The following is a 14826-nucleotide window of genomic DNA, read 5'->3' on the forward strand; positions in this document are numbered from 1 at the left end:
CCCAGGGTGTATTTCCACAATAGAAATAATGCAGTTGGACACCAGTTTAAGTGCTGTGATTCCATACTGTATAATCCTGGGTTTTGTAGTTTTAAATTTTTTTAACCTTCTCTGCCAAAGAGCACTGGTGCCTTGCAAATTTCAAATCCCAGGATTCTGTGGGGTGGACCCATGACAGTTAAAGAGGTCTCAAACTGCATTAATTGTGCTGTGTAGATACATGCCCAGATACCTCCAGCTAGCACAGCCAACAACCATGCTGGCTGAAGAATTCAGCGAGGTGTAGTCCAAAAAGAAGTTAATTTTATAAATTCTGCTCATAGCCCTAATTCTGATATCAACATGTTGACCAACGGGGAGGTGTTACAAACTGCCGGTTTGCGGCGGTCTCCCGGCACTGCTGTTTGCTCCGCGAGGGAACCGCCACAGCCAAACCGCGCGGCTCCCTTACGGAGCAAAAAAGAAGCTCCAAAATGGAGCTTCTTCTGGTGGCGCGCTAATGACGCCACGAGGTGCCAATGGCGCACTCGTGACGTCATTAGCGCCACGCGACGTGCGGACGCACAGCGTCCGTTACGTCAAGATGGCGGCGGCCGTGTGGAACGGCCGCCGCCATTTGTTACGGACAGAGTCCGTAACAGGAGTAGGGGCGTCTGGAAGAGACGCCCCTTTTTTAAATTGGGACATCCTGAGGACGTCCCAAGTGGCGGTTTGTAACCCGCCCCAATTTCTTTAAACACGATCAAAGAGAGTCCCAGTCACAATGTTTGTGATCATGCAGACAGCCTGACATAGCTGTGTGTGACATTATACAAGCTGTTTTTGAAGGCAGTGGATTCTAGCTCATACAATCCTTGGCTATATACCTATGGAGCAGTCTTGAAAACTGATCATATTTAAGCACTAGCCATGACAAATTATGTCAGATCCAACTGGTAGTGCCTGAGTCCAGAGAAATCTGGAAAGGCTATTCTCCAGCTTTCTACACACTCCTTGTAATACCTGATTATCCGGCTTAATGATTGCTGAGCTGAACATCCTTCACCGAATTAGTTTCCTCTCATTTGTGTCCCAGGCATAATCATCAGTGCAATATAATACAGAGCATACATAAGAGCAATCCATTCTTTCCATTAAGATGTAGTTCACAGGCACATAATATCCAGAGTGAATTGGTGAGCCTTCTGTAATTAAACAGTTCAGATTGCTATTGGATTTGTTAAATCAGGATTGTTATCTCAGCAACAATCTGCTTTGGGCTTAATGTACACATTTGCTTATCAGTTAAAATGTTACAGCCCCACCCCCCACACACCAGTGGTAAAGATACGTTTGTCGTATTACTCACCCTCAAATCTGGGCCGCCAATATGCATATTATGCCAAGTATTATAATTGTGGAAATTATTAATGTATATTCTGATTATGTAAATTCAACACATTAATTATTGCATGTTTTGTACCACTATGTTTTACCCTTTATAAGTACTCCTCTAAGAGAATTAATAGAATAAAGTTTATAGTGCTGGATTTGGAACCAAGAGACACAGTTTGAAATCCTTGTTTGGGCATGGAGTTGACCATGTAACCTTGGGATATTGCATTCTCTGTCTCTTTCAGTAAAGCTACCTTACAAAGTTGTTGTCAGCATTGATAGTGGAACAGAAGTCAAGTAAAATGGATGTGTATATTCCTGGTGTAGTACATAACAGCAACACCGTCACGCACCAGCACTTCTAGTGCTACTGTATTTTTATGAGATGATTCACTAGAGTTGGCATCACTCGGTGTGGTAACTTGTGTTGTCACCTCCCACACTGAAGTGCTCCCATATCACACAGTACAGAATCCTTAGTAATAGTTTTTGTACTAATGCTACTAATAAATTGTAATTCTTGTATATCTCTGAATGTAATGGTAATAGTTGTGACATATACAATAAGCAAATTACATCTTTAAATTTAAATTTCACAAACACAGCCTAAATGTATTTTCATTTGCATAGTTTCCTATGATTAAGGTGAAAGTTTGGTAAGATGTTTTTTAAAATATGGAAAAAAAAACCCCACATCTGAGGCTTCTCTGTTCTCTGCCCACTGAGCCTTGGCCCACTCACACCTTCTCTTGTGCAGAGCTCCAGGATTTTAAAGGGATGCAGGTCAACACCACAGCCTGATTCTGTCAAAAGGCAGACAGTTGGGGAGCAGTAGTGTCACCCAGTGTGGCCTTCATCCCCCTCACTCCCCTAGTGATGCCCCTGAGATCACTACTACTCATATTACTTTTATTTTGCAATCAGCTTTCTTGCCAATGGCGAAAGGTACAAATCCATGAAAATATCACAGGAAGTCCGCCTTGTCCCTTTTTCATTTCCCTCTCCCTTGGTTCTTGCATTACACTACTTACATCTCCCACTCTGCTTCCCTCTTTGTCTCTCCTTAGGCCACCACTCCCTATCTCTTGCACCTTCCATCACTTACACCTTCCTCTCTTGCTCCTTCCACCCTTCCACTGCACTCCTCACTCTCCCTTCTCTTCTTTCCCATTCTCCACTTTGCCATGTCTCCTGCCCTTGCTTCCTGCATTCCAGCACTTCCCACCTTCATTTGCTTCCCTTTATGCTGTTGCCTACTTACACCTGAAATTAGCAGAGGCTGCAGAAAGCTGCCACTATTGCTTTCATTTAAACAGAGACAGGAAAGAAGGCAGGTAAAGGCATGGGTGCCACCCTTGCTTCAAGACAAAGAACAGAAGCACAGGGTAGTATAATATGGAGGGGGGGCGTTTATAGTAGGAGCAGAGTTGTGGTAGGTGGCAAGGTGCGTTAGAGAAAACATGACAATAATAAGAGTGCCTGTGAGAGTGGCCTGAATGGAATAGGCCAGATCAGGCCATTTTAGAAAAAGATTAATAGTTCAGGAATAAGGAATCTGACCTTCTTCCCACCCACCCAGGTCCAAAATAGACAATAAATATGCATATTTATTTATTTAGCCCATATGCTTTTCCACTCAGAGACTCAAAGACCTGTTCATCTATGCACCTAGCAGGAAAAATGTAAAATGGTATAGGCATGCTCAGTGGAGAGGAGGAGAATGAAAGCACAAAGGAATAAGATTGGAGGTGAGGAGTGGGAGGATGAAAAACATCAGAACAAAAGCAGGGCCCACAGAGTGGGAACACCATTACAATAATACCATTGTGAGCTAGAAAAATAATTGTATAGATCATGTGATGCCTATGAGCATCATGAGCATGTGATGCCTTGGCTCTACATTTACCTGGCACAAAATGAGGATTCTCTTCTAAAACCTCATTTTCCAGATTATACTTTGTCCTGCTTATCTGAAGCAAAATTGATCAAGCTGGGGAAAATAGTAAGATTAGTAAAAAGTTAACAGCAATGAAAAGAAGATCACAGAAGTTATCTCTGCTTAAAAGGGGGACACTTACTCTCCTTGTGTCAGTCAAGCACTGAACTATGGTATCCTCTTAATTTTCTTCTAAAATGTGGCAAGAGCTCCCCTTACTGGCATGCTTTCTTTGATAAGGCATTGAGATGAGTAGATACTTGTTTGACCTAAAGTAACACAGAATAGTTCACATAACATAGAATAATTTTAGCAGGTATGTGGAATATACCATGTGACGGAGGAGGAAGTGCTTTCTTCATCTTTAAGGTCACATTCGTATTTCCCTTATCCATGGGAACAAGATCAAAATGCAAAGAACATATTGGGAGGGGGGATTGTAGAAATTTACTGGTAATGTGAGTCACTAAATGTGTGTGTGCTAAACTTGGATCTTGAATCAAATGCTACTATCTGTCTATCCACAGACTGACAATGTGGCTGTAAGCATCGTATCATCATCTATTAAATGTGAACAGCACTGATTTACAGTGACAGGCTGTGCTGATTTTCAGAGTTCTATTTGTCTAATCTTAAGTTTTTGAGGCTGTGATCTTTATATATAAGATAGCAGTATACAGTAGTTTGATAATAAATGTGTGCTAGTTCTGGGCCTGTAGCCAACCTAATTATAGAGATAGATTTGAAAGCTTGAGAGAAAATGAAAATAAATGACTGCCTTATAACAAATCCAGCAATCTAGGGTTACTGACTGATGTAGTCAGGATGGAAGGCAGCCAAATACTCTGACCAGTATCTAAGATCTCGTTTTGATTGGATGAGATGGCAGGAGTAATGTCAAGATATTTTAGCTGATTAGCTAAACAGAGGCTGGAGAGAGTATTAACACAGAAGCCTTTTGAGCACCAAAGCACCAGATTTTGCTCTCAGCAAAGATGGTTCACCTCTAGACCGCAGCACCAAAGTGACAGTTGATAACCTGAACTCCTATGAGTTGTAAGCTCTATTCCTTTCTTCATGAAGCTTGTTATCTAATATGCAACAAAACAATGCTGTAGACATAGTTGTAAACAGACACATTAGGAGAGAGACTGTAATGCTTTGCTATACAATTCTAACAGAGGTGAAGTTTTGTTCTAAGAATATGCATAGACTGATTTAATGTCTATGTAAGCGGTGCTGCTGAGAATGCAGTGTTTATCTGTGTTATTGGAATAAACATTAGAATGAAGCTACAACTTGTTCTCCCATTGTTCCCAACAGAACAATAAGTATGCTGATCTGACTACTGGATAGGACTGGGCTTTGCAACCTTGGAAGCCTAGGAGACCAATATGATAAATTCCAGAAAATCCAAACAGATTCAGACCAACAGCTAGAAGGAAAAGAGCCCTCCGATTTCTAAAACAGATATGAGGGTGGAGGAACAGTTTGTTCCTTAAAAATAATGAGCATTTTAAAAGACATTAAAATGTTGCAACTGTATTGCATCACCATGACAGCCACTTAACAACTGGCATGTTTTTTAATTAACTAGGAAATATTTGGCTTGGTAGAAGCAGTTGAAAGCCATGACTGTAAAACTTGTTTAATTCTTTTCTCTATCATTTTGTAAAAAATTAGTTATACAATGCTTTATTATGATACTGATCCAGTGGGATTGTTATCATCTGGTTATACCTGGATACAACATAATTTGGATTAGGAAATGAGCAAAATATGTAACTACTTCCTGCAGCATGTATCTTGATATTGTACACTGATTATTCCTTTGATTAACTGACATCCAAAATATTAGACAAAAGTTCTTTCTCTCATGGTTATGCTTGGTTTTGTTGTGTGCCTTCTAGTAATTTCCGATTTATGGCAACCCTAAGGCAAACCTATTATAGCGTTTCTTGGCAAGATCTCTCTTCTCCAGAGTTGAAGTCCAACACTCAAATCGCTACACCACACAGGCTCCAACTGAACATGCTAGTTCTTTGCTATTTGTGAACACACAGTTGGATTTAGGTAATTGTGAACAGAACTTTGGTACAGAATTTAGTGGTAGAGATAGAAAAAAGAAAAAGGCTGGAAAGGGCTTAAGGTTTAACACAAAAAGATATGCAAGCACACTTATTCTAAGGCAGTAATCCTACACATATTTACTAGGGAGGATGCTCACTGAACTCAGAGGTATTTTTCACAGTACACACATATAAGACTGGGTGTAAATGGTTTTATTATTGAATATACAGTAGTATCATGCTTTTCAACATATAGTACATGAAATTTGACATTCACTGATGTAAATTTCAAAAGAAAAAAAGTAACAAAATATATTCAAAGCAAACTGTTAAGGCTGTCCTCTCTAAAGGAGAATTACAGAGAGCACTGATCCTTCCCTCTGGCATATAGGCAAATTAAAAAATTAAAATAAACTACCCACAAAATGACTTGCGGCGACAGGTATGTTAGACTGTTATCAGAATTGCAAATATTTCCCACAGCGGGGGGAAAAAAGCTAAACATACAATTTAAATAAATAATAACTAATGAGAAGGACCATGTCTATCCAATCTGCCCCAAATCAGTCACCAGGAAAATCTACCTACAGAATTTCAGTTCTGCATCTATAGATACAGTGTGGTGAAGACAATATTTTCTATTTCTGTGTAATGGGAAAAGAGTTTTGGTCCATTAACTCTCCCACTTTCTCTTGCAGGCAGTTAATCATCTCAGCTAACACAAAGACGTGTGTTTCATCCAAGTCTTGTATGATGAACTTTTTCCCCAGGGCATTTGATTCATCCAAGTACAGCAGGAACTGCTTCATGGCTGGGTCACTGTGGAGACACGAATAAATTTATTGTCACACCACATGTCACCTCAGTAAATTAAGTTTACAAAACCTTGGAATAACTAAATTGCAGTGCAGCTGAGGAGGAGTTCTTTTTCAGCAGTAGTCTGTTATTCCATAGTCATAATCTTTAACCCACTCTTTGGAAAAAAGATTGAATAATCATTTATGCGGACAATGTGATCCTGTTGTAAATAATTACATCTTCTGAGATTATGGAAATAATTGTCAGAAAGCTGATAAAACAAGAACTGTTAGTGAAGACAAAAATCATCCCTGAGAGTTATCTCAAGAATCGTAGACAGTTGACAGCCAAGAGACTGAGCAGACTCAAATGTTTTAAAATTAGGGCTTATTTTTCTGACTTGGCATTATCACAGTTACAAATACTGCCAAATATTTTATAAGAAAATCTTTCATATGGATTACTTAATAAAAAATAAAGTAATCCATATGAAAGATTTTCTTATAAAATACAATCAGCTACTTTGTGTAGACACGCTGTACATCTGAAATGTGGCTAATTACCAATATGTTGTGGCTTACCATTCTATAAGTATTCCTTTCAAAACATTCACCATCTTCCCAAAAGTGTCAGGTTCCTATGGAAGCAAGAAAGAGGGTTTGTAAAATACAGATTTAGAAACCGCACTAATTAAGCACATTTCACTGTGTGCAGATTCAATAGGTCTACTCTAAGTGGGACAAGCAATTAAATTTAGGCCTAAAAAGCTGAATCACCGTAGGACTGTGATTATGCCACAATGCACTTGCTGGTCTTTAAGCAGCCACAGGAGCTCCTCTTCATGCTTGATAATTACAGTATTTAATGATTTCGCTTTAACTGCTGTGGTTATAGTCTATGCTTTCATCCAATTTGCAATTTAGACAGAGATATTCAAAATTCTCAGCCAGAGTACTCCTTTAGTGCCTCACCAAACTACAAAGGACTTCATGAGATGCACTTATGACAATTAAAGTGGAACCACAGTGGTAGAAATATGTAGTGTGAAATATCTGAGTTTGGGGTTCAGTCAGAAAAATATTAAACAAACAATCACAAACAGAACAAAATGGTATGACAGTTTATGGACCATCAAGTTTACTGTGGCCTGAAAGTTCACAGGTGACAATTCACGGCTGTAGACAATTTTCAATGGGTCAGCAAAAACAAAAATGGAGGAGAGAAGTGTTGGATCATCCATTTCTATAAACCAAATTTAACTGATGGTGGGGGGCAGATTGTCATTTGAGGGGCAATGCTCTTATTTGCCTCATCAGTAAATTCTTGAATCCATTTTTAGACTGAGCCTTAGGTCTCACTAAATGTTAGCTTTTGAGATGTCTTACAATTAAAATTTCCATGACAAGGTCTTTGGGGCAAGGGGGGGAGGAATCTCTGGGCAAGAGCCTCCCATGAAAACTGTCTTATTATTTTTCTAATTTGTCAGATTTTATGCTTTTCACTTAGAATCACAGAATCATAGAGTTGGAAGAGACCTCAAGGGCCATCCAGTCCAACCCCCTGCCATGCAGTAACTCTCAGTCAAAACATCCCCGACAGATGGCCATCCAGCCTCTGCTTAAAGACCTCCAAGGAAGGAGACTCCACTACACTCCGAGGGAGTTTGTTCCACTGTCGAACAGCCCTTACTGTCAGGAAGTTCCTCCTAATGTTGAGGTGGAATCTCTTTTCCTGTAGCTTGCATCCATTGCTCCGGATCTTAGTCTCTGGAGCAGCAGAAAACAATTCAGTTCCCTCCTCAGTATGACATCCCTTCAAGTATTTAAACAGGGCTATCATATCACCTTTTAACCTTCTCTTCTCCAAGCTAAACATCCCCAGCTCCCTAAATTGTTCCTCATAGGACATGGTTTCCAGACCCTTCACCATTTTGGTCGCCCTTCTTTGGACACGCTCCAGTTTCTCAATGTCCTTCTTGAATTGTGGTGCCCAGAACAACACAGTATTCCAGGTGGGGCCTGACCAAAGCAGAATACAGTGGTACTATTACTTCTCTTGATCTAGACACTATACTTTTATTGATGCAGCCTAAAATCACATTGGCCTTGTTAGCTGCACTGTTGACTCATGTTCAATTTGTGGTCTACTCGGACTCCCAGGACCCTTTCACATGTAGTCTCATTCAGCGAGGTGTCCCCCATCCTATATCTGTGCATTTTTCCGCCCTGTTGAAGTTCATTTTGTTAGCTTTGGTCCAGATTTCTCATCTATTAAGGTCATTTTGAATTTTGATCCTGTCCTCTGGGGTATTAGCTACTCCTCATAATTTCGTGTCATCTGCAAATTTAAGTATGCCCCCATTTCTGTCATCCAAGTCATTGATAAAGATGTTGAACAGCAATGGGCCCAGGACAGAGCCCTGTGGGACCCCACTGGTCACTTCTCTCCAGGATGAAAAGGAGCCATTGCTGAGCACCATTAGGGTTCGGCCGGTCAACCAGTTACAAATCCATGTAACAGTTACCTTGTTTAGCCCACATTTTACAAGCTTGCTTGCAAGAATGTCATGGGGAACTTGGTCAAAGGCCTTACTGAAATCAAGATTCACTATATCCACAGCAATCCCTTCATCTAACAAGCTGGTAATGCCATACTCTGTACAATTGAAGGTATTGTGCATAGCAACATAATGAGGGCCAACCATCCTGTTGTAACACCAAAAGGTTTCAGACTTCCTTAGGTTTCAGACTTGGGCCCTGAAACCTGGGAGTGTGTTCTCAGTAGTAGGTGCTGCTGGGCAGTTAGCTTACACACTGATTAGTCTCTATAAAATGGAAGTGCTGCATATACAGTGGTACCCCGGGATACGAATGCGCCGCCTTACGAAATTTCCGGGTTACGAAAAAAATCCATTTAAAAACATTTTTCCGGGTTACGAAGGTTATTTCGGGTTACGAAAAAAAATTTGGTGCTTTTCGGCGCGATTTCACACGGAATCGCGGCTTTCGCTATTAGCGCCTATGGGCATTTCGGCTAGCGAAAGTTTCCGGGTTACGAAAGCGGCGGCGGAACGAATTAATTTCGTAACCCGGGGTACCACTGTAACAAGGGTGCATTTCTTCTCCCTTTAAATACAGAGGTGCTGTCCTGGCCGTTCTACCAAAGACTCTCTTCTGTGTCTACTGTAACTAACCAAAACATCAATCCTTCCAAATGCATCTGAGGAAGTAGAATGAAGTCTACGAAAGCTCATGCTGCCAATTCCTTTCTTTCAGTTAGTCTCAAAGGTGCTCAAAGGACTATCTAGGTCTTTCTCTACTGCAACTCTACGCTCAACTTTAACTAAAAGCCGCACTGAAGGACCTATAGGTTCCTAGAGAGAATACTCTACTAGGCTTTTGTAGCTCCTCCAGTGAAGTTCTGTGCTCAATGTCTGTTGGATGTTGACGACAGAGTTGCTCTACAGATTCCTAGAGTGTCCTCTCAGGTAAAAACATGGTGTTTTTGTTATTTGCGGTTTTTCTGCATTCACGGGGGTCTTGTGCCCCTAACCCTAGCGAATGTGGAAGGACTGTGTGTAGTACACATAGGGTGCATCTACACTGCACAGATAATACAGTTTGGCACCACTTTAGCTGCCATGGCTCCATCCTATCTTGGGATTTGTAGTTTAGTGAGGCGCCATCACGCTTTGGCAGAGCAAGCTAGCTAAAGACCTTGTAAAACTACGAAGCCCAGGATTCCACAGGACAGAGCCACACCACTCAAAAGTGGTGTCAAACTGCATCTAGCCGCCATCCGCAGTGGTGGGCTCCATCTACACTGGAGAAATACAGAAAGCCCTCTACATTTGCGGCTTTGAGTTTTGTGGATTTGATCAATATGTCCTCTCTAGGAATATCTAGGTCCTCCAAAGCAACTCTATGGTCAATTTTAACCAAACGTCACACTGAAGGACATCTAGAGATTCGTAGAGAGGACACTCCACTGGGCACCATCAGTAGCTCCGCCAGCGCAACTCTATGGTCAATGCCTGTCAGATGTTGACCATAGAGTTGCACTGGAGGACCCAGAGATTCCTAGAGAGGTGCTCTCTCGGGGAAAAACATAGTATTTTTTTAGTTACGTTTCAGCAACAGGTGAAACAGCCCCAGGGACAGCGAGCCTTCCGCTGAGACCTCCGCTGGACCAGCGACGTCGCCTTGACGACGGAGGAGCTCAGCTGACCGGAAGCGGAAGGAAGGGATCTCCCGCCGGCCCATGCTCTGGACGCAGACCGACCGGCCGCGCATGCGCGCCGCCGACTCGGTTGTTATCCCTCTCTATTGGATGGAGGCTGAGGGCTCCGCATGCGCAGTTGGTTAGGTGAGGCCAGGGAGGGTAGCTGCTGCTGCTGCTGCTGCTGCTGCTGGGAGTCAGTGTCTCACACAGCGGAGATGGACAGGTATGCGAGCGAGAGGGTCCCTGCGCTGCGTCCGCACCGGAGAAATAACCCGGTTTGGCACCGCTTTGACTGCCAAACATAATTATGACGACTTTATTAAACATAATTATTAAGCATAACTGTTAAATATAATTCTGCTGACTTTATCACTCTTCATATGTCTATATCTTATATCAAACAACCACGCACTTGTTCCCCTTATGATTCATTCTCTCACCCTGGCTGCATCCGCACTGCAGAGATAATCCATTCTGACACCGCTTTAACTGTCCTGGCTCAGTGCTAGGAATCCTGGGAATTGTGATTTTGTTGGACATTTAGCCTTCTCTGTTAGAGAGCTCTAGTGCCACAGCGAACTACAATTCCCAGAATCCCCTAACGCTGAGCCAGGGCAGTTAGAAGTGTGGTGCCAAACTGGATTATCTCTGCAGTGCGGATGCAGCCAGGGCAGTGTCCTCCTTTTCCAGGACATGCCCCTACATTTCAGCCTTCTGGTCCAGGAGGAATCTCACAATGTCCTCCACTCTGAGCATGAGATAAGAAGAAGAAGGTAAAACCTGGGCTATTTCTGCAGTGAAGAGGCAGAAATAGATGTCTGTGGCTGACGCTGCCCACAATTGGAAGAGATAGTTCCCAAATGTGTATAAGAACACATGGGTCACTCTGCCTTCTTCTGGATATTCATTTAGCACGAAGACTCCTCAAAAGCAGGGCAGAGAATCCTCCTCATTCCTCCTGGATGAAATCTTTCTCCTGTCCAATGCCACTCCACAGGACTTCGAAACCAGACACCACACTCCCTTGCCTGGGCTTTGTGTGTTTGTGTGTTTTTGTGGGCGTAATTGTTGCAGAGCAGTCAAATCTGGTTTACACGCTAATAGGCAAGCCTCTGCAAAGCAGAAATGTTGCATTCAACAAGGTGTGTTGTTGTTGTTGTTTCTGATTTGAAGATGTGAAGCTGAATCCCCACCTGTTTTGGGGATGTCATGTCACACATGTTTGTTGTTGTGTGTCTTCAAGTCATTTCCAGCTTATGGCAACCCTAAGGTGACCTTATTGGGGTTTTCTTTTTTTGGCAAGCTTCTTCAGAGGGGGTTTGCCATTGCCATCCTCTTAGGCTGAGAGACTGTGACTTGCCTAAGGTCACCCAGTGGGTGTAACATGGCCGATCTGGGCTTCAAACCAGAATCCCAGTCAAACCAGTACATCATAGTGACCCATCCACTTTTGAGATGTAGTATGTATGAAATCTCTGCATTGCTTAGAGTATATTAAATCTGACATGGTCTCTTCTGACTTTCATGCATATTAGAACCCTTTGTAGCACATTAAATTAGATTCCTGAAGCTGTATCTACACTGCAGAATGAATGAGATTGTTTTAGCTGCCATGGCTAAGTGCTATGGAACTCTAGGATTTGTAATCGTGTGAAATACTTAGCCTTCTCTCTGAGCTCTGGTGACACAAGAAACTACAAATCCCAGCATTCCATAGGATGCAGCCACGATAATTAAAGAGGTGGCAAGCTGAATTAATTCTGCAGTGTAGCAACAGCCTGAAACTTCTGTGCTTCTCCCAGCTCCAGAGAAGGAAGGTTCTTTGCCTTACTCTTGTCAGTCTGTACCTTTACCTAGCTAGATTAGCTGGGCTACCAAGGATATGAAGGAGGAGTGAATTAAGGACCTGGGTGTGTTTAGGCAGAGGGAGAGAAGGTTAAGAGGTGATACAATAGCCCTGTTTAAATATTTGACGGGATGTCATATTGAGGAGGGAGCAAGCTTGTTTTCTGCTGCTCCAGAGAACAGGACCCGGAGGAGCGATGGATTCAAGCTACAGGAAAAGAGATTCCAGCTCAACATTAGGAAAACCTTCCTGACACAGTAAGAGCTGTTTGATAGTGGAACACGTTCCCTTGGAGTGTGATGGAGTGCTCCCTTGGAGTGTGATGGAGTCTCCTCCTTTGGAGGTTTTTTAGCAGAGGCTGGATGGCCATCTGGGAGGAGTGCTTTGACTGTATTCCTGCATGGCAAAGGGTTGTACTGGGTGGCCCTTAGGGTCTCTTCCAACTCTATGTTCTGTGAAATTGAATAAAGTCTTTCCCCTTTCTGAAAATCTATATTACAAGATAACAAATATGTGACTTTTAACATTCTTTACATATACTGTACATTTTATGCCAAACAATTAGCTTGTGGAGTTTTATCATATCACATAGGCACTTCCAGTAGATGCATGGAGGAAAATGTGTCTAGAGTTCCTTGGTGTGCTTCTGTAGACACTGCATATTCTTGGGTGCCTTTCTTTTTATAAGGAACATGTTTCATACTTGTAAAACACTTCAATATTTATAATACTGGATAATACAGGGATTATATATGCACAATATTTATAATGCATGAGGTGACATACATCTCACATTACACCTGCTGAGAAATTTTCCTTCTCCTTGATACTGTAAATGTACCTTTAATCAGGATTGGCGTGATTCCATTTAATGTCCATCAACAAAGGTAAATTAGGTCTGGACCCCAGTCACCTGTGGATACTGGATCCACAGATGTATTTAGTAGTGTTTCTGCATGCAGTTATGTTGAACAATGTGCTCTGCTATCTTTTCTAACTTGTGTTGTAATCATTATTGGATGTTTTTAAAGGTACACTGCCAGATGCTATACCAACTAACTATGATACTTAAACTTGGTAAAGCATAGCATATCCTACATAAGCTTTCTCACATAGTGAGATACATAATTTTTCCTGCATAATGTATGGAATTCTGTTCGATTGGCATAATCAAGAATAGATTTCAAATGTGTCCCTGAAGAACAGTGTGCTATTCCTGATCTGGAGAAACCACAGACAGTGGAAAAACGAGGCTAAATTATAGGTGAAAAAAGTTTGGATGTAGACTTACTTGTTAAATTACTTTTTTAAACCTTTACAGAATGTCCCTGGCTGCTTATTGTGGAATGTGCTGCAGAAAGATAGGAACATTGGGTTCAGCCCAGAAAAGCGAGCACTCATGGAAAGATATCAGTAAGTGCAAATCTATTATTATTATTAGCCTATGGCAGGGCAGGGGTGGGCAACTGCATAGCGGTCAATCCCCTCCCCTCAAACTAAACCCAAATCCCTTTGTTTTATACTGCAGCCACTCTCAAAATGGCGATGGGAAGAGAAAAAATTGAGATATTCTTCTGCAGGACTTCTCAGCATGGCAACAGAAAGTAAAGGCATGTTTTTTTCTCTCTTGCCATTTTGAGAGTGACTATAGAGGAAAATGGAGGTATTTGTTATTATGGGGTTCTTGGGTGCTCATGGGAATATTGTTTTACATTTTCATGCATGAGTAGGTTTTTGCATGATTTTAGGGCAAGACATTTTTGAAAGTCATGTTGCTTTTTAATATAAAATTGGAGGGCTGGGAGGCTTTTGAAACTTCAGAAAAACAGAAAAGTTGAGCCCAGGGGCTGTGCTTTGCTCGCCCTGCCGAAGGGGGAAATATAATACATTATTTTATACAAAGCTCGACAGCTACAGTCTGGCTAGAAATCACTTTCTAATCTAGTTGTGGTTGTTGCATTAAGTTGGGTTGGGACAACAGCCCTGGTAACATTTGTTAGGGAGATTTTGGGGCCCCATTCTATATGATTGATGAGGAGTTGTTTTGGTTTGCTTTAATAAACAGTTGATACATTATCAGCAGTCAGCTGTTTTGGTTATGGGTTTTGTCTGTTTTGTGAACTGAGAAACAGGAAATGGAGATACTGTGGGAAGCATCAACAAACGCTAAGAATATTTCATTAACATAATTGTTAATACGCGTTAACAAAAGAGGATGTATGCCATATTGATCACACACCTGACCATTGCATCCTTGGTCCTCATCACTTTCTACTGCTGAACAGTAGATTCATGATCTTTATATATGTGTACTGTAGCTATCTGGCGTATCCTAATTTCTGAATTAATAGATTAAGTAGTATTTTTTAAAAAGAAGCCAAACATTGTTCTGCAATTCAGATTGCTAATACTAGGAATGAACAAACTTCCCTTTCTGTCACATGCTGTTGAACTGTAACAATCTGAGGAAAACCTGAATAATGCTAATTGGTGTCATCGGGAAAAGATAGACAGCTTATTATAAAGTTTAATTCAAAATAATCTAAAAGTAGCATCCCGTGGTAGAGCCACTTCAGAATCAG

General features: G+C 41.5%; 2 protein-coding genes across 2 annotated transcripts in view; one reads left to right on the forward strand and one right to left on the reverse strand.

Annotated features, from left to right (window-relative positions):
• Positions 1-5571: 5571 nt before the first annotated feature.
• Positions 5572-10455, reverse strand: GTF2H5 (general transcription factor IIH subunit 5). The gene is made up of 3 exons (XM_089528435.1): positions 10304-10455; positions 6759-6814; positions 5572-6198 (listed from the first exon to the last, which is right to left on the reverse strand). Exons 2-3 carry the CDS (start codon positions 6791-6793, stop codon positions 6018-6020), a joined length of 216 nt encoding a protein of 71 aa, XP_089384561.1. The 5' UTR covers positions 6794-6814; positions 10304-10455; the 3' UTR covers positions 5572-6017.
• A 98-nt stretch (positions 10456-10553) lies between these two features.
• The window catches only part of SERAC1 (serine active site containing 1), a 37173-nt gene continuing 32900 nt past the window's right edge, over positions 10554-14826 (forward strand). The window contains exons 1-2 of the mRNA XM_089530123.1: positions 10554-10621; positions 13566-13657. Coding sequence (XP_089386249.1) covers positions 10614-10621; positions 13566-13657 — 100 coding nt within the window. The 5' untranslated portion in view covers positions 10554-10613. The remainder of the gene's footprint in view (positions 10622-13565; positions 13658-14826) is intronic.

This window comes from Sceloporus occidentalis, unplaced genomic scaffold (assembly GCF_023333645.1).
Source record: "Sceloporus occidentalis isolate IW3139 unplaced genomic scaffold, rSceOcc1.0.p SCAF_6, whole genome shotgun sequence".
NCBI classification, from domain to species: Eukaryota; Metazoa; Chordata; class Lepidosauria; order Squamata; family Phrynosomatidae; genus Sceloporus; species Sceloporus occidentalis.

What these genes read in the sequence shown, in the direction of transcription:
- GTF2H5 (XM_089528435.1), bottom strand. Translation starts at nt 6,793, where the DNA reads ATGGTGAATGTTTTGAAAGGAATACTTATAGAATG. An exon ending in AAAGGAATACTTATAGAATG is followed by an intron (nt 6,199 to 6,758) that starts GTAAGCCACAAC and finishes GTGTCTCCACAG; the next exon opens with TGACCCAGCCATGAAGCAGT.